The sequence below is a fragment of the Macaca nemestrina genome, chromosome 20, assembly GCF_043159975.1.
Source record: "Macaca nemestrina isolate mMacNem1 chromosome 20, mMacNem.hap1, whole genome shotgun sequence".
NCBI classification, from domain to species: domain Eukaryota; kingdom Metazoa; phylum Chordata; class Mammalia; order Primates; family Cercopithecidae; genus Macaca; species Macaca nemestrina.
Window position 1 is genome coordinate 9,127,381 of NC_092144.1, and position 14,203 is coordinate 9,141,583.

Sequence of the window (14,203 nt, forward strand, 5' to 3'; positions counted from 1 at the left end):
ATCCCAGCTACTTGGGAGGCTGAGGCAGGAGAATTGCCTGAACCCGGGAGGTGGAGGTTACAGTGAGCCGAGGTCACGCCAGTGCACTCCAGCCTGGGCAACAAGAGCAAAACTCCATTTCAAAATTAAAAAAAAACAGAAAAAAGAAAAACACATTGTTGTTTTAACCTCATTTGTTTTAAATTAAATGAATTTGTAAGCCATTTGGTCTGTGGTATTCTGTTATGGATGCCCGAGCTGACTACCGCAGATTTTGGCACTGAAAAGTGAGGTACTGCAATTAAAAACAAACAAACAAAAAAACTAAAAATGTGAAGCACCCTTGAAACTGACAAATGAGTAGAGGCTGGAAAAATTCTGATGTGCAAGCTGGAAATAAGGTTGGTAAGGATGATTCTGGTGAGGTGTCATTGGGGAATGAGGAACATGCTATTTGCAAATGAAGAAAAGACAACCCTTGATATGAAGTCGTGAAGAACTTGGCAGAACTGTATTCTAACATTTAGTGCAAGGTAGAGCTTGAGAGACATAAAATTGGGTATGTATCACTAATATCTGTAATTACAGTGTTAAAGGACACAGGAAGCTTCATTCTTCCTGACTACTTACAAGAAAATGTGCTGGGAACAGGCCTCCCAAATATGGCCATAAACAGGTCATGAGAAACTGGCCATAAACACAATCTCTGCAGCACTGTGACATGCTCCTGATGGCTATGACACCCACGCTGGAGGTTGCTGGTTTACTGGAATGAGGGCTGGGAACACCTGATCCACCCAGGGCAGAAAACTGGAGAACTGCTCAAGGCATTCCTAAACCATAAACAATAGCATGAGTGATTTGTGCCTTAAGGACATGTTCCTGCTGCAGATAACAAGGCACAGCCTGTCCCTTTCATTCCCTCAAGGGATACATTTAGCTAATCTATAATCTATAGAAATAATGTTTATCACGGGCTTACTGTCAGTAAATACTCTGTTGGAGGCTCTCAGCTCTGAAGGCTGTCAGCCTCGATTCCCACTCTGCACTCTAGTTCTGTGTCTGTGCCTTAATTCCTCTAGCGCCGCTGGGTTAGGGTCTCCACCACGGAGCTGGTCTCGGCAAAAATGCAAAAGAGGAGACCTGAATTGCAGAAGAAATAGTTAAGGAAAAAGGAACCAGAACCTGGAGATTTGGAAAATTCTCAGCCTATCCATACTGCAAAAATTAGAAAACTTGTACTGAAGAGAATCCTCAAAGTGTGGCTGAACAATCATTTATTTGATAAAGAGATCATGAGTGGGATTCATGGACTATATCAATCATCTTAACAGAAGAGAGAAGAGAGACTGGATTATACTAGAAGATACACTGCCACTTACATTGTGCCACCTAAAATGGACAGAGAGGACAGAACAGAACAGGCAAGGTTGTCACACTTCTTGTAAAAAGAAGGGGACACAGAAATAATCAGCTATGAAAGTGCACTGGCAGTTAAGGATGGTTTCATACCTGCCATGCTCTGCAGGATCCATGGGAACAGAAGAGTCCCTTGGAGGAGCATCTTTTTAACAATCCACCTCTGGGGCCTACATCTTAGCTTCTGGTAAATTTTGACATAAATGTGCCACACTGGCAGCCACTAACCAACAGGGGCTGGGATCAATCTACATGATGTATCTCATACAGAACTTGTTAACGCTATGATCTTAGGAGTCTAATCACTAATGTGAGGCAGCCTGCAGTACTGACCTCACCATCCATGACCCTTCTTCACAGATGCCCAGACTCAGGCAACCATGAAGTTGTATTCAGAACCTGTAGGTTTAATTTCAGACCCTCAGGATGGCATCTAAGGCCAATCCATGAGCCATTACAACCTCCGCAAGGCATTTAGGACAAATCTGATGATCTCTGCACTGCCAATAATTAAATGTGGCAACCAATGGACTAGATGGTAATACTCATACCCTTACATTCATAGGATTTCTCCCCAGTGTGAATTCTTTCATGCATACTTAGGCATGAGAAAACAGCAAATGCTTTCCCACATTCTTTTTTTTTTTTTTTTTTTTGAGACGGAGTCTTGCTCTGTAGCCCGGGCTGGAGTGCAGTGGCCGGATCTCAGCTCACTGCAAGCTCCGCCTCCCGGGTTCACGCCATTCTCCTGCCTCAGCCTCCTGAGTAGCTGGGACTACAGGCGCCCGCCACCTCGCCCGGCTAGTTTTTTTTGTATTTTTAGTAGAGACGGGGTTTCACCGTGTTAGCCAGGATGGTCTCGATCTCCTGACCTCGTGATCCGCCCGTCTCGGCCTCCCAAAGTGCTGGGATTACAGGCTTGAGCCACCGCGCCCGGCCCACATTCTTTTTTTTTCTTTGGGGTAGGGAGGGGACGGAGTCTCGCTCTGTCGCCCAGGCTGGAGTGCAGTGGCATGATCTCAGCTCACTGCAAGCTCCGCCTCCTGGGTTCACGCCATTCTCCTGCCTCAGCCTCCCGAGTAGCTGGGACTACAGGTGCCCGCCACCAAGCCGGGCTAATTTTTTGTATTTTTAGTAAAAACGGGGTTTCACCGTGTTAGCCAGGGTGGTCTCGATCTCCTGACCTCGTGATCCACCCGCCTCGGCCTCCCAAAGTGCTGGGATTACAGGCGTGAGCCACTGCGCCCGGCCTGCTTTCCCACATTCTTTACATACGAAGGGTTTCTCTCTGGTATGAATTTGCAGGTGAACATTAGGGGTGAGGAATACAGAAGTGCCATCCCACATATCTTGCATTTACCTTTCTCCACTGTGAGTTTTCAAATGTTTACTACGATGGGAAGAAGTAATGAAGGTCTTCCCACATTCAACACATTCATAAGGCTTCTCTCCTGTGTGAATTCTTCTATGTTGAGTAAGTGTTGAAGATCTATTGAAGGCTTTCCCACATTCCTTACACTGATAGGGTTTCTCTCCAGTGTGATTTCGTATGTGTATAGCAAGGCCTGTGTATTGAGTGAAGGCTTGGCCACATTCCTTACATTCATAGGGTTTTATTCCAGTGTGAGTTCTTACATGTTGAGTAAGGTGAGTTGATCTAGTGAAGGCTTTCCCACATTCTGTACATTTGTGTGGTTTTATTCCAGTGTGAATCTGAATATGAACATTAAAGGATGAGGAATTTCTAAAGGATCTTCCACATTCTTTACATTCAAAGGACTTCTCTCCTTTATGAGTTTTCGCATGTGCAGAAAGTTGAGAAAAATTAGTGAAGGATTTCCCACAATTCTTAGTCTTTTCAGATTTCCTTCCAGTATGAACTGTTACACACTGCTTTAGGTGTGAGGAAGGTGTGATGGCTCTCTCACATTCCTGAAATTCACAGAGTTTCTCTCCAATGTGGATTCCCATGTGATTATCAAGGCTCGCAAAATACTTAAAGCCTTTTCCACATTCCTTACATTTGTATGGTTGTCTTCCATTGAGAATTTCAAGATGTACAGCAAGGCCTGGAGTTAAGGTGAAAACTTTTCCACATGGATTAAATTTGGAAAGTTCCTGTCCAACAGAGGCTTCCTTGTGCACACTGAGGACGTCTTTCCCGTAACAATTACCCTCAGAAGTGTTCCCTCCATTCTGAGCTCTCATGTGTGTCTTAAGGCAAAACTGTTCACTGAAGACCTCTCCACAATTCTCACAGAGTTTCCATCCACTGTAGTTTCTTGTCTGCTGAGGAGGGGATAAAGGATTTAAAACATTTTCAGACATATAAAGAGATTTTCACCCATCTGAACACATAAACATTATTTTGATGACAATTATTATTTTACTTTTTCATGTTTAATTTTCTTTTTTTTTTTTTTTTGAGACAGAGTCTTCTTCTATCTCCCGGCCTGCAGTACAGTGGTACAATCTCTGCTAACTGCAACCTCCACCTCCCAGGCTCAAGTGATCCTGATGCCTCAGACTCTCGAGCAGCTGGAAATACAGTTGTGCACTACCGCACTGGGTAATTTTTCTATTTTTTTGTAGACACAGGTTTTGCCAAGTTGCCCAGGCTGGTCTCAAACTCCTGAGTTCAGGTGAACTGCCTGCCTTGGCCTCCCAAAGAGGTAAGATTACAGGCATGACCCACCATGCATGGCATGTTTTACTTTGTTCAGAGTTGGGGTTTTGCTCCATTGCCTGGGCTTTAGTACACCGCTGTGATCATGGCTCACTGTAACCTCAAATGCCTGGCTGGGTTCAAGTGATCATCCTGCCTTAGCTTCCTGTGTAGCTAGGACTATAGGCATGCATCATCACGCCTGGCCAATCTTTTGATTTATTTATTTATTTATTTTTGAGATGAAGTCTCACTTTGGCTGGAGTGAACTGTCGCAATTTCAGCTCACTGCAACCTCCGCCTGCTGGGTTCAAGCGGTTCTTCTGCCTGGGCCTCCCGAGTAGTATGTGCAACCACACCCAGCTAATTTTCGTATTTTTACTACAGATGGGATTTCACCATGTTGGCCAGAGTGTTCTCAAACTCCTGACCTTGTGATCCGCCCACCTCAGCCTCCTAAAGTGCTGGGATTAGAGGCATGAGCCACCGTGCCCGGACTCAATTTACTTTTATAGAGACAAGGTCTTGCTATGTAGCCTAGGCTGGTCTCAAACTCTTCAAGAAACACCATGTCTCAGCCTCCCAAACTGTTGAGATTACAGCCATGAGCTGCCAAGTCAGCCTACTTAGATAAATCTAATTTTTACAATTTTTCTTCCATGGTCTCATTTCCTACCCTCTTGATTTCTTGCCAGAATTCTATGCCACTGGCTCTAATTGTTCAACACAAACAAACAAACAAAAACACTGTCTTTTTTTGATTGTTGGGGGTGGCTTGAGACAGGGTCTCACTCTGTCACCCAGGCTGTGTACCATGGCACAATCACAGCTCACTGCAGCCTTAACCACCCAGGCTCAAGCCATCATCCTGCCTCAGTCCCCCAGGGAGCTCGGATTACAGATGCATGCCAACATGCCTGGCTAACTTTTTGTTTTTTGTAGAGACAGGGTCTCCCTGTTGCCCAGGCTGGTCTTGATCTCCTAGACTCAAGCAATTCTCCTGCCTCAGCTTCCCAAAGTGCTGGGATTACAGGCATCAGCCATTGCAACCAGCCAAATTGTATAGATTTTCATGAAACTGTTTAAATCCTCAATGTCTAGTTACGTATGTGGGAATGTGTACTTGTGGGTATTTTGAAGTGACAAGTTATACAGGTGTGGAACATCACAAAATTCATCACATTCAGACTCTCTCCAGAGACCCTGCTCCCTCAACGGTGCAGGCTACTTCTCTACTTCTCTCAAGTATCTCTCATTTGTGCTGTTTCTTTTTCACTGCAAACTCCACCTCCCGGGTTTAAGCAATTCTGCCGCAGCCCCCCAGGTAACTGGGATTACAAGTGCCGCCACCAAACCTGGCTAATTTTATATTTTTAGTAGAGACAGAATTTCACCATGTTGGTCAGGCTGGTCTCGAAGTGATCCACCCACCTCGGCATCCCAAAGTGCTGGGATTACAGGACTCACTTTCTTTTCTGACTTCCCTCCTTTTTTTTTTTTTTTTTTTTTGAGACAGAGTCTCACTCGGTCGCCTAGGCTGGAATGCGGTCGCCCGGGCTGGAATGCAGTGGTGCAGTCTTGGCTCACCGCAACCTGTGCCTCTGAGTAAGTGATTGTCCTGCCTCAGCTTCCAGAGTAACTGGGATGACAGATGCCCACCAACACATGCAGCTAATTTTGTATTTTTAGTAGAGATGGAGTTTCACCATGCCGGCCAGGCCTGTCTCAAACTCCTGACTTCAAGTGATCCACCTACCTTTGCCTCCTAAAATATTGAGATTACAGGCATGAGCCACCACATCCAGGCTCTTTTTAAAATCAGAGATGGGATCTTGCTATACTGCCTAGGCTGGTCTTGAACTCCTGGGCTCAAATGATGCTCCCACCTCAGCCTCCCAAGTAGCTGGGATTACAGATGTAAACCACACCACTAACTGGGCTGATTTTCTAGAATGGAATTCTCAATCTTTTCTGAGAGAGGAAATTAAGAAATATCCCTCATGGCCTGGCATGGTGGCTCACGCCTGTAATCCCAGTACTTTGGGAGGTTGAGGCAGGTGGATCACGAGGTCAGATCAAGACCATCTTGGCTAACACAGTGAAACGCTGTCTCTACTAAAAATACAATAAATTAGCTGGGCGTGGTGGCACATGCCTTTAGTCCCAGCTACTCGGGAGGCTGAGGCGAGAGAATCGCTTGAACCTGGGAGCTGGAGGTTGCAGTGAGCTGAGATGATGCAACTGCACTTCAGCCTGGCAGAGCAAGACTCTGTCTCAATTAAAAAAAGAAGAAAAAAAGAAATATCCCTCATGAATCTTACCATTTGTATGCCAGTAAATATTTGATTCTTCAAAAAACCCTGCTGAAGTGATGACCGTTTGGTTCTAGGTTGTATTTCCCATTCCGAAGTTAAGCAGAAAAAGAAATCTAAGGGTTTAGAGAAGAAATGTGTTAGTTTAAAATGAGTCATTTGTCCTTGTTTTCAAATTAAACACAATAAGAAAATAAAAGCCACAGGCCAGGCATGGTGGCTCACGGCTGTAATCTCAGCACTTTGGGAAGCCGAGGCGGGTGGATCACAAGGTCAGGAGATCGAGACCATCCTGATCAACATGGTGAAACCCCATCTCTACTGAAATACAAAAAAAAAAAAAAAAAAAAAAAAAAATCGGCCAGGCATGTTGGTGCGTGCCTGTAGTCCCAGCTACTCGGGAGGCTGTGGCAGGGGAATCACTTGAACCTGAGAGGTGGAAGCTGCAGTGAGCCAAAATCGAACCACTGAACTCCAGCCTGGGTAACAGAACGAGACTCCATTTCAAAAAAAAAAAAAGAAAAAAGGAAAAAGAAAATAAAAGCAAGAGAACCTTGAGGATTTTGGTATGTCAAAAATTTGGCTATAAGGATGTGGGGTTTATTACACAACTGATGTGTTTAGATAGTTTATTACAAACTGTTTCTGCGAAAACTACAACTGATGGGGAACAGGAAGAGAAGATTATCAGGAAAGGAAAGTAGGAAAGATCAGGATAAAGAGCATATATCAAAATAATAAACTTAACAAAAAAACAGAACAGCTACAGAAGGCTGAGGAAGGAGAATGGCAAGAACCCGGGAGGCGGAGCTTGTAGTGAGTAGAGATCGCGCCACTGTACTCCAGCCTGGGTCACAGAGCGAGACTCCGTCTAAAAAAAAAAAAACAAACAAAAAACAGAACAGGTAGCTTTGTTTGACTAGACGGAAAATAAAAGTCAGAGATATCTGAAAGTCTGAGAAAAATAGCTTAAATCTTCTGAGGAAAAGTGGATTTTTAAAAATCTTTTTTTGTTGTTGTTGAGTTGAAGTCTCACTGTCGCCCAGGCTGGAGTGCAGTGGCACAATCTCAGCTCACTGCAACCTCCCCGTCCTGGGTTCAAGTGATTCTACTGCCTTGGCCTCCCGAGTAACTGGGACTACAGGCATGTGCCACCGTGCCCGACTAATTTTTTGCATTTTTAGTACAGACAAGGTTTCACCGTGTTAACCAGGCTGGTCTTGATTTCCTGACCTCGTGATCTGCCCACCTCAGTCTTCCAAAGTGCTGGGATTACAGGCGTGAACCACCGTGACCGGCCTAGTCTTTATTTTTAGGATTTTTTTTTTAGAGACGAGGTTTCACAATGTTGCCAATGCTAGTATCAAACTCCCAAGCTCCAGCAATTCTCCCACCTCAGCCTCCCAAGTATCTGGGACTATAGGTGCAGGCTACCACGCCAAGCAAAGTGATGTTACTTACCCACGGAGGCCAGGTTCATGTAGTTCTCCAGCATCACATCTCTGTAGAGGTATTTCTGAGTTGTGTCCAGTAAAACCCACTCCTCTGGGGTGAACTCCACAGCCACATCATCAAACGTCACTGAATCCTAAATCATCAAACACATGCTGGTTTGAGCCAATGAACACTTCCACCAGTGCTCACTGGAGATTGAGGAAGGGGAACCTTATACTCACTTATATGTGGTTCTCAGGTCTCCCATGATCTACTCCAGGGTTTAATGTCTCAGGAGCTCTTGTGTCTAAACACTCAAGGTTGACCTCCTACAGGAATATGCCTTGAACAGCCTTTTTTTTTTTTTTTTTTTTGGTGACAGAGTTTTGTTCTTTTTGCCCAGGCTGGAGTGCAATGGCGCAACCTCGGCTCAGTAGAACCTCCACCTCCTAAGTTCAAGTGATTCTCATGCCTCAGCCTCCCGAGTAGCTGGGATTACAGGCACACAACACCATGCCTGGCTAATTTTTGTACTTTTAGTAGAGATGGGGTTTCACCACATTGGCCAGACTGGTCTCAAACTTCTGACCTCAGGTGATCCGCCCACCTTGGCCTCCCAAAATGCTGGGATTATAGGCGTGAGCCACCTTGCCCATTTGAACAGCACTTCATAAAAATTTTTAAAAATCTTTTTTGTCTGATCTATTTATTTTTAATTTTTAATATTTTTTAAAAATTTTAGAATTTTTATTTTTGATTAGAACACTACTTCCTAAACATGAATTTTTATCTATCTAGCATCTATCTCTCTATCTATCCAATCTGTTTGTTTATTTACATATAAAGATACGGTCCCACTGTGTTGCCGAGGCACAATTGCTGCTTACTGTAGCTTCGATCTCCTGGGCTGAAGTGTTCCTCCCACCCCAACCTTCTGAGTAGCTGGAATTAAAGGCATGAGTCACTGCACACTGCTTACACTTTATCTCAGCACAACCAGGTTAGGAGCTCTTCCTGTCCCATTGGTCTCTATGTAGCACACTCCTGAGCACACTGCAGACACCTGATAAATGCTGATGAGTAAATGAATTATTTGATAAAAGGACACTTTCATCTGCCTTATCACCTGTCACCCCACCCAGCCATATAAGAAAGATGCAGTTGGCACCATGAAAGTCATGCTGAAGTAGTAATTACTGAGTTACCAGGATGATTTTCAAGTTAACACTTTATGTACAGGAGATTTCATTTCCTGGGGAAATTCATCTGGGGACTCAGTCATTCAGTAAGGCTTCATTTGCTCTAAGAAAACTCCGGGCCGGGCGCGGTGGCTCAAGCCTGTAATCTCAGCACTTTGGGAGGCCGAGACGGGTGGATCACGAGGTCAGGAGATCGAGACCATCCTGGCTAACACGGTGAAACCCCATCTCTACTAAAAAATACAAAAAACTAGCCGGGCGAGGTGGCGGGCGCCTGTAGTCCCAGCTACTCAGGAGGCTGAGGCAGGAGAATGGCGTAAACCCGGGAGGTGGAGCTTGCAGTGAGCTGAGATCCGGCCACTGCACCCCAGCCTGGGCGACAGAGCAAGACTCCGTCTCAAAAAAAAAAAAAAAACAAAAAAAAAAACTCCGGAGATGAGTCTGTCTAGAAGGAAATGTGTCTACTGGATGTAAGTATATCATTTTGTATAATGGTACATTGTCTGTTTACCTGATAAGAATTTGCCAGGTAGTCCTCCACCATCCTTTCTACCTTCGTCTTTTCTTCAAAAGGGCAGACTGGTTCTCTGGAAAAAAACCCTAGTGGAAAATTAAGAAGGCATTGAGAAGCCAGAGCTGCCCATCCTAACCACATTCTCATGCCTAGAAGTCATTCCATCCTAGCCTGAAATTCCCATATGCTCCTGCACACTTGAGAAAACTGCATACACGCAACACTGCCACGAAACACCATAGTAGTCCTGTGTTAGCTAGACCCAGAAAAGCAGATGTGGGCCGAGCTGCCTGTTGGGTAAAGGGTAATAGTTTCATTTTACAAGGAAACTTACACCCTGAAAAATGTGACTCTCTATCTGCCCATAGTAGTAATACTCATGAAGCTTATGTAGCACTTCCTAAGGCACACAAACCAGGGCTGAATTCTAAAACAGCATCCTGGCTGGGCACAGTGGCTCATGCCTGTAATCCCAACATTCTGGGAGGCCAAGGCGGGCAAATCACTTGAGGTCAGGCATTCAAGACCAGCCTGGCCAACATGGCAAAATCCCGTCTCCACTAAAAAAAAAAAAAAAAATTACAGGAGGGTGAGGCAGAGAATTGCTTGAACCTGGGAAGTGGAGGTTGCAATGAGTTGAGATCATGCAACTGCACTTCAGCCTGGGTGGCAGAGTGAGACTCCGTCTCAGAACAAACAAACAAACAAACAAACAAAAATTAGCTGGGCAAGGTGATGCGTGCTTGTGGTCCCAGCTACTTGGGAAGCTGAGGCAAGAGAATTGCTTGAACCCAGGAGGCGGAGGTTGCAGTGAGCCAAGATTACACCACTGCACTCCAGCCTGGGTGACAGAGCAAGATTCTGTCTCAAAAAAACAAATAAATATAAATATAAATATAATAAAACAGCATTCTGTGTCTCACGTCAATTCCTTGTAAAAGAACTAGCAGCAGCCGGGCACGGTGGCTGATGCCTGTAATCCCAATACTTGGGAGGCCAAAGCGGGTAAATCACCTGAGGTCGGGAGTTCAACACCAGCCTGACCAACATGGAGAAACCCGTCTCTACTAAAAATACAAAATTAGGCTGTAGTCCCAGTGACTTGGGCGGGTGAGGCAGGAGAATTGCTTGAACCCAGGAGGTGGAGGTTGCGGTGAGCTGAGATCGCGCCTTTGCACTATAGTCTGGGCAACAAGAGCAAAACTCCATCTAGAAGAAGAAGAAGAAGAAAAAAAAAAAAAGCAGCATACCTGTTCAGGCCCAGCTCACTGGACTCTTATGTTGTAGAGGGCGACCTAAAGCAGAATCTCTGAAAAAGAGCATCAACAAGGACTTACCAAGGGACAAATCAATGGCTGACATCCTCTGAACCTGATGGTGAGGTGTGCCTCAATGCTGTTTTCCTTGATGCCAAGATCGCCTCAGGGCAGCTTACGAATCTAGGTGAATAGAGGCAATCCCATTCTTCTCTGTACAGGGTTATCTGAGGTCCTGTTCACACCAATCACCAAACAACAAGCATCAAACATAAGTCACTGAATATTACGCATCAGATTTCTCTCTGCAGGTGACAGATGTGAAAGCCACCAAAAACTGTACACTTGGTATCACCACTCAGTAATGATAGCATTAATAACAGCAACTGACATTTACTGAGGACAGAAGTAGCTCTGGTAGCTTTACATATACGTGCTCACTTATCATAACCATCATTCCCAATAGCTATCATTACCTCTATCTATCTATGAACCTATCTATTGAGATAGGGTCTCACTCTGTTGCCCGGGTTTAAGTGCAATGGCATAATCATAGCACTCTGTAGCCTAGACCTTCCGGGCTCAAGTGATCGCTCCCACCTCAGCCTCCTGAATAGCTGGGACCACAGGTGTGCATCATCAAGCCTTATTATTTTATTATTGTTATTTTGAGACAGAGTCCTACTGTTGTCCAGGCTGAAGTGCAGTGGCATGATCTGGACTCACTGCACCCTCTGCCTCCCAGGTTCAAGCGATTATCAGGCCTCAGCCTCCTGAGTAGCTGGGATTACAGGCATGCACAACGATGCCTGGCTAATTTTTATTTATTTATTTATTTATTTATTTGGCAGAGTCTTGCTCTGCCGCCCAGGCTGGAGCGCAGTGGCGTGATATCCGCTCACTGCAAGCTCTGCCCCCTGCGTTCATGCCATTCTCCTGCCTCAGCCTCCCAGGTAGCTGGGACTACAGGTACCCGCCACCACGCCTGGCTAATTTTTTTGTATTTTTAGTACAGACAGGGTTTCACTGTGTTAGCCAGGATGGTCTCAATCTCCTGACCTAGTGATCCGCCCACCTCGGCCTCCCAAAGTGCTGGGATTACAGGCATGAGCCACCGCGCCTGGCCGATGCCTGGCTAATTTTAGAGACAGGGTTTCACTATGTTGGCCAGGCTGGTCTCGAACTCCCGTCCTCAAGTGATTCTCCCACTTCAGCCCCCGAAGTAGCTGGGACTACAGGTGCACACCACTGGGTCCGGCTACTTTTTTGTATTTTTTTTTTTTTTTTTTTTGAGACAGAGTCTCACTCTGTGGCCCAGGCTGGAGTGCAGTGGCTGGATCTCAGCTCACTGCAAGCTCCGCCTCCTGGGTTTACGCCATTCTCCTGCCTCAGCCTCCCGAGTAGCTGGGACTACAGGCGCCTGCCACCACGCCCAGCTAGTTTTTTGTTTCTTAGTAGAGACGGGGTTTCACCATGTTAGCCAGCATGGTCTTGATCTCCTGACCTCGTGATCCGCCCGTCTCGGCCTCCCAAAGTGCTGGGATTACAGGCTTGAGCCACCGCGCCCGGCCTACTTTTTTGTATTTTTAGTAGAGACAGGGTTTCACCAGGTTGCCTAGGCTGGTCTCAAACTCCTGGGCTCAAACAATCCTCCCACCTTGGCCTCCCAAAGTGCTGGGATAATAAGCATGAGCCACCATGCCTGGCCCATTACCTCTACTTAATACTGGAAAAAACCTACATTCAAATAATCCTAGTAATTGGTCTGATATTTAATCCTACAGCCTGATCTCCTGTGGATGCTGTCACCCCCGAGGATGACCAGAAGACAGTTCAGACCTGCACAGAACAATTCAGCAGTCACCAGCCACGTGTTATTGATAACTTCATTATGTACCTAAGATGACTGAAGAACAGAATTTAAAATATTCAAAAGATGGCCAGGCGCAGTAGCTCACAAGTGTAATTTCAGTACTTTGGGAGGCTGAGGCAGGCACATCACCTGACGTCAGGAGTTCAAGACCAGCCTGGCCAACACAGCAAAATCCTGTCTCTGCCAAAAATACAAAAATCAGCCAGGCATGGTAGCACGTGACTGTAATCCCAGCTACTCAGGAGGCTGAGGCAGGAGAATTGCTTGATCCCGGGAGGCAGAGATTGCAGTGAGCCGAGATCACGCCACTGCACTCCAGCCTGGGACATAGAGTGAGGCTCCGTCTCAGAATAAAATAAAATAGAGCCGGGTGCAGTGGCTCGCGCCTGCAATCCCAGCACTTTGGGAGGCTGAGGCGATGAATCACAGGTCAGGAGATCGAGACCATGCTGCCTAACACAATGAAACCCTGTCTCGACTAAAAATACAAAAAAATTAGCTGAGCGTGACAGCATGCACCTGCAGTCCCAGCTACTAGGGAGGCTGAGGCAGGAGAATTGTTTAAACCTGGGAGGCAGAGGTTGCAGTGGGCCAAGATCACACCACTGCTCTCTAGCCTGGGAGACAGCGAGACTCCATCTCAAAAAAGAAAAGAAAAGAAAAGAAAGAAAAGAAAAGAAAAGAAAAGAAAAGAAAATATAGACAATAAAGAGAGTGGCCTTGAGCTGATGCCATATTCTGGGGACCCAAAAGACTACTGTGGTCCACTACCAAAGTGGAAGCTTATGGTAGTCAGGTGGCAGATGGTGACTTAACACTTGTACTTATTGAGGGCCCACTTGAACTATGGACCCCTTCCATGATTATTTCCCCAGTTCCTGAATATATAATTGAAATACATGAATTTTTGGGTACTAGCAGCATCCCTAAAATTGGCTATCTGATTAGTAAGGCGAGGAACATTATGGTAGAAAATGAAAACTAAAGGCATTCGGAATTCCCCATCCCCTAAGATAATAAACTAGAAGTGAAACCTTCCTGTGGAACTGCAAAGAATAATGTCACCATAAAGGACTTGAAAGACCCCAGGGTCATGAAACTCACTACATCTTCATTATCATTAAACACACTACTCCGCCTTGTGCAGAAGTCACATGGATCTTGGAGAATGACTGGACTACCATAAACTTAATCACATGGTCACCCCAATTGTAGCTGCTGTCCTTTTTACTTGTGGGGGGGAGCAGAGTCTCACTCTGTTACCTAGGCTGGAGTGCAGTGGTACAATCTTGGCTCACTGCAACCTCCGCCTCCCGGGTTCAAGCAATTCTCCTGCCTTAGCCTTCCGAGTAGGTAGGACTACAGCGTGTGCCACCACGAGTGGCTAAGTTTTGTATTTTTAGTAAAGATGGGGTTTCACTATATGGGCTAGGCTGGTCTTGAACTCCTGACCTCAAGTGATTTGCCCGCCTTGGCCTCCCGAGGTGCTGGGATTACAGGTGTGAGCCACTGGGCCTGGCCAGCTGTTGTTCTAAATGTAGTATCTTTACTG

General features: G+C 45.7%; 1 protein-coding gene across 3 annotated transcripts in view; it reads right to left on the reverse strand.

The window, feature by feature from the left end:
- Nucleotides 1-2,557: 2,557 nt before the first annotated feature.
- LOC105486941 (zinc finger protein 562) overlaps nt 2,558-14,203 on the reverse strand; it is a 47,789-nt gene continuing 36,143 nt past the window's right edge. The window contains exons 3-8 of one of the 3 annotated variants that reach the window (XM_071086311.1): nt 10,860-11,013; nt 9,520-9,608; nt 7,837-7,963; nt 7,124-7,246; nt 6,385-6,491; nt 2,558-3,687 (exon numbers count right to left, since the gene is read on the reverse strand). In XM_071086311.1, the coding sequence (XP_070942412.1) occupies nt 2,755-3,687; nt 6,385-6,491; nt 7,124-7,246; nt 7,837-7,963; nt 9,520-9,608; nt 10,860-10,884 (1,404 nt within the window). In that variant the 5' untranslated portion in view covers nt 10,885-11,013 and the 3' untranslated portion in view covers nt 2,558-2,754. The remainder of the gene's footprint in view (nt 3,688-6,384; nt 6,492-7,123; nt 7,247-7,836; nt 7,964-9,519; nt 9,609-10,859; nt 11,014-14,203) is intronic. The other 2 variants (XM_071086313.1, XM_071086312.1) reach the window with 2 other exon arrangements.